Raw genomic sequence first — 12,964 nt, 5'->3', positions numbered from 1 at the left:
GCGCTATTTTTATTCTGAAAATGAAAAAAAATATTAGATTCCATGAATACCACCAAAGACTTAACTATTGCTTATTAAATTTACATAGAAGGTAGTCAGATTCCGTGGTAGTGGCTGGAAGTCACAACCACCAAAATTCTTTAAATCTACATTATTACTTTGAATGAAGAAGCTGTTGTTTTACAGTTAGTTCCAGCTGATAAACTTGGGGATTTTGCCCTAGATATAAGTTCTTGTTAGCAATAGAATAATTACATCTCTTAATTATAGATGTCAAACTTGCATTAGGGTAGACTAAACTTTCATAACTGTGGAAATTATTTAATGTTACGAAATGTGATGTGGCCTTTTTCTGATGTGGCCCCCTGTCCATTGGGACCTGGAATGATATCACCAAGTGAATTTCATACAATGTTGGTCCCCAAGGTGTCACTTGATATAATTTCTAAGTGTTGCCTAATTAGGCTGGACTTGAAATACTGTCTTGGAAGTCAGATAGCTCTGGTTCTTCAGGAAGTGGGAGCCAAGTGAGCAGTTTCCCTATGGGTTTTTAAAATTTTCTTTTTAATTTTTTAAGTTTAATTTTTTTTTTTTAAATGTTATTTATGTATTTTCTTTTGGAAAACCCCATGCCAAAAGAAAAATCTGGGCTGTATATTTACAAACAATGGAGCAGCACCAGAAAAAAAAATAGCCAGAACAGAAGCACTCCTCTTTTTTCCTACCCTACTGTGCATTATTTAATCCCCAGTCACTTGACCAAAGCTATTCAGGTTTTCTTAGAAATTGTGTGTTTATAGATTTCTGTGTTTTTTCTAGCTCAGATAAAAAGTAGAATAAATTTCAAAGTACCTGTCTATGCATAATTGATATTTATTACAGTTTATTAAAACTAATTAATTATATTCGCAAATTAATTTTGCATTCAGATATGAAGCTCTCTTTCCATTGGTGTTATCTGGGTTGATGTTTGCATGGATCAATATGGAACAAGAAACCCTACAGTACTATGGTCTTTCACTCAAACCAAAGGTAACATCAAGATATTGGTATGATTAAGTGTAAATGTAACTATCTTAATCTAATCTACTAGGAAAATAAACTTCCCAGTGATGGCTTTAGTTAAGTTTCAGCTTAATTTCCTTTAGGTACACTAGATTTTAAAAGTATCCTAAACATGTATCGTTGAACAGTGTGTTGTAAAACTCATTATCTATTCTTTTGAGTATGAAAAGATGGTATTGGGTTCCTGTTTCTTAAGAAAACCTGAGAATAAAAGACTTATAAAATGTATTTAATGTATCTTTAAGTGCTTTTTTTAATGTAGCAATTTGGTATGATGATGTAGTGTAAATTCTAGGATTTCCTCTCAGACTAAGTTTACAGTATGTATAGATGTGACGTTCTCGTTTCTGCTATTTAACAATACATCAATGATGATCTAAGTCCATTCTAGTCACGCTGCCATTTTGCTTGTGGATTATTTTTTGGATCCTTGAGCTGGTTAGAACCCAGGCACCTATTCCAGAGATATCCAGCTATTCTGTGTCTTTCACAACTGGCATAATACCAAGCCCTCCTTATTTCCCAGGAATGGATCACTGATGATAACAGTACAGATTTGTTGCAAGGATGCATAGGAATGTGCCAGAGTCTTTTAGAGGGGAAAGGTACAGCACTGAATTTTCTCTGCCTTTGTAATTTATCAGTAGTTAATCTAGCAGCAGCATGGTACCATGTTGAGCTACAAACTGGGAGAGCAGATTTTGGGGATTAATAAATTATTAGTCAGGAAGAATAGTCAGGGGCTGAAATTGCAGCAGAAGCATTTGCAAGAGCTGACCTAGCAATTATTGTATTTCTTTCTTATTTTCCTTACTTGTAGCCATGTCATTTTAAAACTTCAGATACACCAATATTTACTGAGCTGAGGCTAACTATTAGAAATGAAAATGGGAAATAATTGCTTTTTATTTACATAACTTAACAAGCTGAGGCTCCTATATATCATGCAGGTCTGCTTCATTAAGTCCTAAATAATAGAAATGGAAGCACAATATGAAAGATGCATGGTTAGGATTCTGCTTATGAGGCTATAATTGTGGCAGGATGTTATCAGTGAAGGATGTTCAGTTCGGGATTCACTTCATATTGGTAGTCTAACAGAGGCCTAATTTCTTGACCTGTTGGGTACCATACTAAAGCATTTTGTATATTTTTGCTTGAAGGATGGTATTAATTTTTGTTGAGGAAGTTTTGGTATTTGCTTGTAGTTTTGAGGCTTTTAAAGTCTTTTTTATAGTATGTATACACTCCAAAACAAATACAATAAGGAACATTATAATACCATATTTACTTGAAGTTAAGACAAGGTATTTTCCACCAATCAGCATGGGGAGTGGGGGGAAGCTTTTTGTCTTGCATTTGGGTAAAAGAAAACCTCATTAAATATGTTGTCTGTCATTAAACTGCTGCCAAATACAGCATGTGCTCAGTAATAGAAACCAACTATAAAGCTGATTAAATGCAGCCAACACAGAGTATGACTATAAAACACCCAGATTGGGCAAACATACAGATGGGAATTTACCACAAGGGTAGGTTAGTACAGCTTATTTAAATATGATACAGGGTATTGTCCATTACGCTCAGTCTCTCTCATTGTCGACTCTCTTTAAAATCATGGTGAGTCACTACACTGAATGTATTTTGACTTCCTTTTCACTTTCTTCCCATTTCCAGCAATTTCTGTTTCTTCACCAGCCTTAAATGACTGGCAAACATCATGAAACAGGGACCCAAACAGTTCACCCAAAATCCTTCCGTCACCCCCTCTCTTAGCCTGTCACATATGGAGGATGGGGCCACATTAATCATGAGATGAAGCTAGCCCAGGTTGCTGTATGCCTCATCTGCATATACATTTTTAGAGGATCCCAGGACTCATGCCAAGAACACTTGATTCTAGTCATGAGTGGGGGCTAATTAGCACATGGATCCTTTGTGGGGCACGTATCAGGAGTACACACACATACTGAGCAGTGTTGAGCTATGAGGTCACCGTGCCTTGAAATGCTGTTGGCTCTGTTGGGGCCCAGCCCAGTAAACTATAATAAATCACAAGCGTTTTGGCCTTGGGCTAATATCATTTATAATTTGTACTATAGGTATAAAAGTGCTGCTTGAAAGTGTGTTTATGGAGTGCCTGTGCTAAAACTTGCAGCAGTTTCAAAAAGGTAAAATGCATCAATCCTGGATGGACTAAGTCTGTGGGTACCTGTAGTAATTTGCCTATTTGCAAATTACTATAGGTGTGTTTATTTCAGAGTCAGTGTTTTCAAATTTACCCCTCACTTCCGTGTGTTCAGGGAAAGCAGGGTGTGATAGCAAGGGAGAGGAAGGCGTGCAGGGGAAGAAGGTTGGGGGGGCAGCGGGCTACCTTACCCCATCAGATTTCTTTTCCCTTCTGTAGCAGTGGGAGGGGGACAGAATCAATGCAAACTTCTGATACTTGGATTCTATACCTAAAAAATTATAACAAACTTATAAAATTTCCATATATAGAATCTAATTATTGGGGGTCATCATATAATAAGTCTCATCTCATATTTGAGTAAATATGGTAATTAGATATGAATGAAAATGTTCAGTCTGTGGTACAATAGCATTTTTATCCTGTGTATTTCATTACCTATATCTTTTTTTTTATTGAAAATAATTTCCTCCTGTTTTTTTAGAAGACTGCAATTATTGAAAAGAATTTCCTCCTGTTTTTTTAGAAGACTGGGAAATTAATCCCTACAGCTATACTCTTCCCTAGTAAGAAACGCTACATTTAAGAATCCAACTTAGTTTTTTGCTGACAAGATTATTTTTAAGCAGAGTACATTAGAGACCTGTCATACAAAACTTTTGCCTTTGACTTTTCCCAGTGAAAGAGTAATGGACTTTTAAACTCTGAAGATTTTTCTTCCTTTGGTCAAATGGTATTTTATCGAGAGCAACATTTAAAAATGAAAAAAGCCCTGAAAACCCGCAGCCTTTTTGCATGCTTGTTCATGGCATACCTCGTTTCTCATTCATTTCAGTCCTTATTGCTTCAGGTGTTTTGTATTCATGTTTTCTGTGAATAGTTCATATTTTTTAAACAAATGCACACACAAGATTTTAGATTAAAAAAGGAAAAGAGGACAATTATTAGGGGTGCACTGATAAAGATTTTTTTGGCCAATACTGAGCCAATTATTAACCTGTCATTGGCTGATACCGATCTGATAACCAATTTAAAGGAATGCAGCTGGGCAATGTGGAGAGGAGCGCCCTGTAGGTAAGTCTGGAGAGGCGAAAGGGCATGGGAGAGGGAAGTAGCTTGTGGGGGGGGCAGATTGAGGCACCCACAGTGAGGAAGGGAGTGGGACTGGGGGCGCTGCCCAGCCAGGCAGCAGATAGGACACCAGGGCGGGGAGTGGGATGGAGCCGTGGACAGCTTGTCCAGGGGGCGCGGCTCATTGCAGTTACGTGCACCTCCAGCAGAGGCATGGGGAGGCATGTGCCCCCCCAGATTTGTGCATGGGGCAGAGGTAGGCTGCCTGTTCTGGGCTCGAGGCCAGGGGTAGAACTAGCCTCCTCCCAGTGGGGGGGGGTTGGGCTTGGAGCAGGCAGGACCGGGGTGGGCACAGCTATGCGGGGTGGGCAGGTGGTGGTAGCTGCACTGGGACGGGTGGCTGGGGGGGGGCCTAAAGTGAATTTTGGGGTGGCTATAGCTTCTCAAGCCCCTCCTGAGTGCTGCCTCTGCTCAGGGCACTCCGCTCTGCTGCCTTTTCCCTCAGGAGACCCATACCGGCTGCATGTCCCCTGTCCACCCCGCAGCAGGGGCTATAGCCGCCCCAAAATTTGCCTTAGTGCCCCCCCACCGTAGTCCCCTCTGCCACCACTGTCCGCCCTGTACAGCTGAGCCCAGCCCCCCCACCAGGAAGACGCTGGCACTGCCCCAGACCCCGAGTCCACAGCAGGAAGCCCACCCCGTGCACAAATCTGGTGGGGCACATGCCCCCCAGGTGTGCACACAGCAGCAGGGAGCTGCCTCCTCCCCTGCACCCCCTAGATAAGCCACCTGCAGCACTGTCCCACTCCCTGGCCCCAGGGTCCCATTCACCACCCTGGCTGGGCAGCACCCCCTGCCCCACTTGCTCCCTCACTGTGGGGGCTTCAATCTGCCCTCCCCCATCCCCTTCCTTCTCCCATGCCTCTTCCCCTTCACAGACTTACCTGCAGGGCTGTGCTCTCCATGCTGCCCAGCTGCACTCCTGGCCACATGCAGGGCAGCTTCCCCCATGTATGCGGCATCTGGAGGCCCTGGCCAGTAGGCACAATATATTTATCGGTGACATTATCTGCTACACTGACCAAAAAAAGCCGATAGCCGATTCAGTATGTGACCGATATAGAGGTGCACCTCTAATAGCTATAAAACTTTGTGTGAAAAATTTTCTTATGAAAAGGGGCAGCAGAAATTCCTCCTAGTTTATTTGATCATTGTATTTATACAGTATTTTTCTGGCAAATTCTTTAAAGCACAATGAAACTGTGGGAAAGGCTTGCAGTCTTCTTCACAATGTCTCTCTGGCTACTGCGGTTCAGTAGTGGGTTAATTTCTCATTCTTTCTGCTAAAAATGTTTTTGGCATCAAAGTGAACCAACTGACATTATGTATTGATTTCTTCTTGCTGTCTTCACAGCTGGCTATTTTGAACTTCTCCTATAGTACTGATATAACTCAGTTTCGACAACTCCACCTGGATGACACCCGCAGGTCTTTTTTCTTTGTATCCTTTTGCTGTGTTCAAAAAGTAGCAATTACGACACAGTAATTTGCAGTGCAAAAATTGGGCACTTTGAAAGATTCTTAATCTGGCATTTCTGGTCTGCCTATTGCTGTATTCAAATTATAGTTCCTGTATTCAAACTCAGGACATTATCTCTTTTGTGCAATGTGTGTAAAATCCTAACTTCCTATATATTCCAGAAACCAAAATTGTCCCAGGTAACTTCTTCCTTCTTGGTTTGTGAGGATGGTAGCTGTAAGAGATGGATATGATTTGCCACTGGGGAGGTGAGGGAGATTTGGCAGCTCAGCCAGGGACTTTATCAAATAGGTAAGGGATAATAGGCAATTTCATGACTGATGGAAGGTTTCTAAGAACAGTTGGCAAGGACAAGGGTTTATAGTGCAGCTGAGTAGAGAGGTGACGGGGTATCAACAGTAATGGCTCCATTTTTTATTTTAACAGCGTCACAAGAAACTCGCTAATCTTTGCCCAGAAATTCAAGCATGCCTTTTTTAAATCTAAACCAATTGGGGAAGGATGGACCAGAATGTCAGAGCATCCAGAATTTGAATCTGGACTATTAGGAGGTCAGAAGAAAATTAAGGAAACTTGATGCTTTACTTAGAGAGGCAAGTCAGAACAAAGGAAAGGGACCAGATGGCTTGCTGGATGCAAGAAAGCTAAGTTTGACTGGGGGAGGAAGGTGCTTGAAAAATAACTGCATAAATACGTATGAAATGGAAAAGTTTAATTTGAAAATTTATGTAATAAGCAGTAAAGTTTTCTTTTTAAAATTTAATGAAGTATTTATTCTTTCTTGACCAAAGGTCTTATACTGAGTTAGAAAACTTACTAGTCACTTTGGTTATTGGAGAGTGTTTGTTTAAAAAAAGAAAACTAAAATGTCTTGAACCTCCAGTATAGCCCAACTTTTCATCTAAGCATCTCAGTATATTTGATTTTATTCCCAAAAACATGTACTTATTTTTACTGAGATAAAGTCCAATGAATATCTATTCATTTTTAATATATATTTAAGAAATTACTATAAACAGCAGTGTTTGAAAAAAAAAATCCTTTTCAGTTGGCAATCTAGCAGTACTACTATGAAATTAGATTGTGTATTTGTAATTTAAGAACATGTCAAGATGCCCAATTAGGGCTTGAGAGCTGGCCTGTACTGAGGGGCCTTAGGCCTTTATTAGTCTGATCTTGCAGAAGGAGATTCAGATTGCATATGCTTAGTATCTAGATTAAGCAGCAAACCCAGTCCATTATGCTATTGGGCTTTTTTTCCTGTTTGTTAGAGGTTTGTAGTTTTTTTATAAAACTTTATTGGAAGAATTGTGTTGTATTGTTAGAGTTCTGGATTACCAAACCTGAAGCAACATGCTGTGCTTGGGAGATAGAACTTTATTTGTAGTGACAGATTCAGAAAATATTGCTTGCAAAATCTGTAAAACCCAAGTAGACAGTTAGTGGTGAACTATTTACGCAGAAGTCAAAAAACTCTGGGCGCTATACATGTGCGCTTTAAAGTGCATTAGCCTATTTTAATGCTCGTTAAATCCTCACTTAAAAACCATGGGTGTCTGTACATGAGCAGACTCGATTAATGGAGTTTGCTGCAGCGCAGTAATTACCATGCTCCAGCAGCCTCCTGTATCTTGTGTATCAGTGTCCCTGTGCTTAAAAATGGCAGCAGGGGCTCTTGAACTAAAGCTAATTCAGGATCTGAAGTGTAGTTTTCTATTTCTAATTGTAATAGAATAGGAGCAACCTTGCTTTTCATAGTGCCAGGCAGGACTGGTGTATGAAACAAAAGCCTTCAGCAGAAAAAAAAAATCCTAGTATTTGGATTTGATCTTTTTATAGTAACTTTTATTATGCACTTTCCTTAGCTACATCTAGGTTTTCTTCATTGTGACAGCCTTTTTTGGTACTGGAAACATAGCTTCTGTCAACAGGTAAATTTAATTGATTCTGTTTGGAGAAACTCTTTGGCTAGGGACACAAATTACATATAAACCGGTATAAGTGATTGGAAACGGGTTCAAACCTGTAATACAACAGAAGTTCAGTGCACATAAACTGCTTTCAAAATGGTCGAAACCATTTTAAGATGAACCTGAATGGATGTAGTACCAGACTAAACTGATTTAGATTAAATCGGTTTATTGAACTTCTGTCCCAAATCCCTTCCAGATTCAGATTAACTCACAGTCCCCCAGCATCCCAAATGTTTTGCACCTCCCTTCAGAGAGTGGGTGGGCTAGCCTTGCCCAGGGTGCCTGCCCTAGCCAAGCAGAGAGATGTGCTCTAGTGCCCCCTGGCTTCTGGCCTGGACCACTGTGGGCATGTGGTTGTACTTCCGGAATCAAAAGTGAATGTCTGTTCACTTGCTCATAGGTTCAATCTATGCAGCTCAGACTAACCTGCAAAGACTGAATTGATTCAGCCTTGGGCCTTCTGACTGTCTGTACTTGCCTGCATGCAAAGAATAAGCAGGGCAAAAAAGACTTTCAGGAATACAGCAGAAGCAACATGTTTAACAAAACAGTCCAATACACCCAAAGCAGTAGTGAAATAGTGATTGTTATTACTTAACTTTGGTAATATGTTGTCTCAAGGGCCAGTGCTTCCAGCAAAGCATTTGTCTCAGTTTTTGTTGGTATAAGTTGAAGGAACCCACTCCCCTCTGGAAGAGTTGTGTAGCTTGAAGAATTCTGCTGGAAGTGATTAGAAAAGAATGCTGAGATATCAGAGCCTTTATAATGCTGCATTTGAGCAAGATAAGGGTAGCTTGAATGCTTGGATTCTGAACAAAGTATATAATGTCTTATTAGCAAGAGAAATGAAACCACCTGCTTTTTATGACAAACACTATTGCAGAGATACATTTTAATAATCTCATTTTATTGTTTTCACGGTTCTCTAGTTTTGACCCAGCTTCTGTATATTGCTTCCTGACAGTATTCAGTCCCTTTATGATGGGAGGCTTGCTGGTGTTGAAGGTTAGTAATTGCATGTTAGTGTCATTTTTCTCAAAGAACAGCTTAATGACTACTGTGTTTTGCATGCAGGAATTTTTTTCTGTAGTTTTAGTGTATATGTATTTTTGAGAATCATTAATATTTTCATCACGTGTTCAACTCTCTTTGAGATTAAATATATCTGAGATTTGAACGCCTCTGCCGCCATACATGGTTGGACTCCAGTATCCAGAATACAATGATAGTTATGTTTTGTTATATTTAAACAGAATTGTTATATCTTGTAAGGACTGATAAATAATCAAAACACTACATTTATTCCTTGGTGTGTAACACTCTCATAAATTAGCGAAATAAACATTTTTATTCTCTCCACCTGTTCAAACTGTATGAAGCAGACATGTTAACTTTCCTACTGATTTTTTTCATTGTTTTGATAACCTAAATGTATTTGATTTTAGGAAATAGCCTTTCTAAAGACTGGCTTGCCATTTTCTCTGCCTATGCTGTCATTTCCTGTTTGGTGGCAAAGCGTGGCAGATTCTTTTGATGTCTGATATAAGAGTCATTTAGATAGCACTAGGGGAAACAGAACAGGCAGTCCTGTTGCTACATTTTTCATGTGATGAGAGAGATTTTACCCTGCTAGGTTTTCTCCCAAGAAGCAAAGTAATTTTTTTTCTTCATATAGAAGGACAACCAGAGTCTGCCATCCAGCTTTGAGTGCAGTCCTGATAGATGCTGGAGAGTACTGACCACAAGCAGGACTGCAGCCAGACGTTGTCTGCTTGTCCTACATACTTTTAACAAAAACCCAGCCTTTGCCTTTCAGCACATACAAAGACAGGAGCTGTGAAATGGCATATTTAGTCCTTTTCTAAAAAGGTGTACTGCCTTGTTGATATCTTGTTTAAGAAGTGTGAAGCAAATCTGAATGCAGAGCTCGCACTTTCAGGGTTTTGTACTTAATTCATTAAGTCACGCACATTTGCTTAGTTTGGTTGTGAAGAGGCAGTGAGTGAAATATGTTTTTGCTCATTATAGCTCCATCCAGACTGAAATCACCTAATGTGCTGGGAACTGCCTCATAAAATATTGCACATAAATCATTCTCAGTTGTAGCATTTGTGGAATAAGGCAGGACAAACCAACACCACTAACTACATCTCTCTACTCATAGAATAGTTATGCTAGTATAGGTTAAATGAAATTAAGATCACTAGCGTGTTTTAATTATGGATGTTTTTCACTGCATCTAAGCCTTGACCATAAATTGTAATGCACGCAAGAAAAAAATATGAGCAAAGAAAGTGTAGAAGATCATTTGGCAGAGAATATATGCTCACTAAACTGACATTGAGGTGTCTCAAAATAGCCATTCCGAAAGCATTAATTTGTTTCCACTAGTGATGTTCTTGTAGGCCGTTCTCCTAATGTTGTAAGCCTTAATGTAATTTGTGTTTTTTAAACAGGTTATAATCCCTTTTGTTCTTGTGTCTTGTGCTTTTGAAGCTGTTCAAGTCACAACACAGCTATCTTCTAAAAGGTACAGTAGATGTTTTACTGCGATAGTGTCTATGGGTTTCATTGCAGTGATCAGTCAAACCGTGTTTCCGAACACTGCTGCTTAATTAGTAAGGATGTGACAAACCCTGAACCAGACTCCATTTGTATGCAGATCTCGCTTTAAAAGAATTTGGAGTTGTCGAGTCTCAGTTCAGAAAAAAAATGTGGGAGGCATCATTCTGCTTTTCTCAATTTTTCAGTTGGGACTGGGCAGTTGCACCCATACAAGATATACTATTCCTAATGCTACCCCAGGCAGATGCTCATACAGCCACACTCACTTTTTCTTTAAATTGTCCAATGAAGGAGATTCTACCACATCATGGGCAACTTGTTTAGTGTCTTGCCATTAGGAAGACAAGGTTCCTTGGGTGAATCTGATATCTTTTATTAGACCAACCCAAATAGTTGGAAAATAATTATTAAGCAAGCTTTCGGGTTCAAAAACCCTTTGTCAGGCTGAGGAAGTTTCAGCAGTTGGTGTGTGCTCTTCCTGGATGCAATGAAAAGTAAAGAAGCCAGCGGCTGGGCTGGTATTCATACAAGACAAGTAGTCAGTGAAAATGTAGATTGAGGAGTCAATGGGTGAGAGAGAGGCTGGGGTGGGGGGAGAGAAGGGGGATGAAAGTGGAGAGATAACTGGAGAGAAGGGGGATGAAAGTGGAGAGAGACCTAGGGAGTCAGATGTCAGGCAGGTTATAATGTGTCATAAATCCAATGTCTATATTTAGTCCATGATTTTTAGTATCCAGGAGGTTGATGGAGTGGAGTTCATAGGCTTGTCTCTGGAAAGTGTTTTGTAGGTTTCCTTTGAGGATCAGGACTGAGAGATTGGAGAGAGAGTGGTTTTCTTGTGAGAAATGTGCCCCCACCGGTAATTGGGTGTTTCTGTCTTTGATAGATTTCTGGTGTGCATTCATTCTGGTGTGCAGTTGTTGTTTGGTCTCTCCTACATATTTTCCATCAGGGCATTTGGTGCATTGGATGAGGTATATTACATTTCTGGAGGTGCAGCTGTAAGATCCAGGAATGCTGATGGCTCTGTTGTGGGGTGTAGTGATAGTGGGGGTGGTAGAGATGTGTTGGCAGGTTTTGCATTTCTTGTCCTGGCACGGTCTGGATCCTTTTGGTGTGTTCTGGGCTTGAGGAAGTTTGCGATGAGGTGATGAGGTTGGCGAGGTTCGGTGCTTGTTTGAAGGCTAGGATGGGTGGCTCTGGGAAGATCTTTTTAAGAATAGGGTCTCTGTCTAGTATGGGTTGCAATTGTTTGAGGATTTTCTGTACAGGTTCAAGGGATGGGTGATACGTCATAACCAGCGGTGTGCGATTTGTGGGGGGTTTTCTTCTGTACTGCAGCAGTTCTTCATGTGGTATCGGGGTGGCTCTTTCAAACGTGCAATCTATCTCTCTGGAGGAGTGTCCTTGTTAGGTGAAAGCCTTTTTAAGATTGGTGAGGTGGCAATCCCGGGTGTTCTTTTCAGTACGAATGTGGTGGTATCTGAGGGCTTGGCTGTATATCACAACTTTTTTGGTGTGTTTCGGGTGATTGATGATTCTGTGCAGACATGTATGCTGGTCTGTGGGTTTCTTGTATAATGTGGTCTGTATTTTATCATTCTGGATACTGATCATCGTGTCTAAAAAGGAGATGTTGGGGCTGGAGTATTCTAGAGAAAGTTGGACGGAGGGATGGTGATTGTTGAATTTCTGATGGAACTCAATCGGAGATTGCAGGTTCTCAGTCCAAATGATGAAGATGTCATCGATGTATCTTAAGTATAGCAAGGGTTTGATGGTGCAGTTCTTGAGGAAGTCTTCTTCCAGGTGGCTCATAAAAAGGTTGGCATACTGTGGGGACATTTTAGTGCCCATAGCTGTTCCCATCATCTGGAGGAAGTGTTGATTATTAAAAGTGAAATTGTTGTGTGTGAGGATGAAGTGTATAAGGTCAGTAATATCTTTGGGCCTGTATTCTGAGTTGTAATCTTGTTCCTGTAGATATGTAAGGCAGGCTTGAATGCCATCCTGGTGTGGGATGTTGGTATATAGGCTGGTTACATCCATGGTGGCTAGGAGTGTGTTGCTGGGAAGGTGGTCTATGTTTTTAAGTTTCCGTAGCAAGTCTGTAGTGTCTTGGACAAAACTTGCTCTGTGGGTGACAAGCAGTTTTAGGATTGATTCAACGAAACCTCATCTTTCCTCAGTTAGGGTCCCATGGTTGGATATGATAGGTCTGCCAGGGTTCCCTTGTTTGTGGATTTTAGGGAGCATGTAAAAAGTCCCCGGGTTAGGTAGCGGGGGGGATCAAGGTCTGTAGTTTTTCTTGTAGTCTTGATGGAAATGATTTGATGGTATTGTTGAGTTTTTCGGTGAAAAGGGGAGTAGGATCTTCTTGTAGTTCTTTGTAGTAGGTGGTGTCAGACAGCTGTTTGTTGGCTTCCTTTATGTAGTCTTCACGGTTTAGGATGACTATGGCTCCTCCTTTATCTGCTGGTTTTATTACTATTTGGTGGTTAGATTTTAGAGATTCTATGGCCTTTTTCTCTGGTAGAGAGAGGTTGTTATGGTGGCGTGTGT

At 40.5% G+C, this 12,964-nt stretch overlaps 1 protein-coding gene across 8 annotated transcripts in view; it reads left to right on the top strand.

Annotated features, from left to right (window-relative positions):
* PIGN (phosphatidylinositol glycan anchor biosynthesis class N) overlaps positions 1-12,964 on the top strand; it is a 170,573-nt gene that overhangs the window by 139,692 nt on the left and 17,917 nt on the right. For 5 of the 8 annotated variants that reach the window (XM_059724379.1, XM_006258414.4, XM_059724376.1 and 2 more), the window contains 5 exons: positions 930-1,032; positions 5,739-5,825; positions 7,740-7,795; positions 8,767-8,842; positions 10,294-10,367. In XM_059724379.1, the coding sequence (XP_059580362.1) occupies positions 930-1,032; positions 5,739-5,825; positions 7,740-7,795; positions 8,767-8,842; positions 10,294-10,367 (396 nt within the window). Of the gene's footprint in view, positions 1-929; positions 1,033-1,591; positions 3,141-3,167; positions 4,344-5,738; positions 5,826-7,739; positions 7,796-8,766; positions 8,843-10,293; positions 10,368-12,964 lie in introns of those variants that run through there. The other 3 variants (XR_009460852.1, XM_059724381.1, XM_059724380.1) reach the window with 3 other exon arrangements.

Source organism: Alligator mississippiensis, chromosome 3 (genome assembly GCF_030867095.1).
Source record: "Alligator mississippiensis isolate rAllMis1 chromosome 3, rAllMis1, whole genome shotgun sequence".
NCBI lineage: Eukaryota > Metazoa > Chordata > Crocodylia > Alligatoridae > Alligator > Alligator mississippiensis.
Note: the sequence above shows the minus strand (reverse complement) of the source record. Positions and strands in the feature narration are given on the sequence as shown.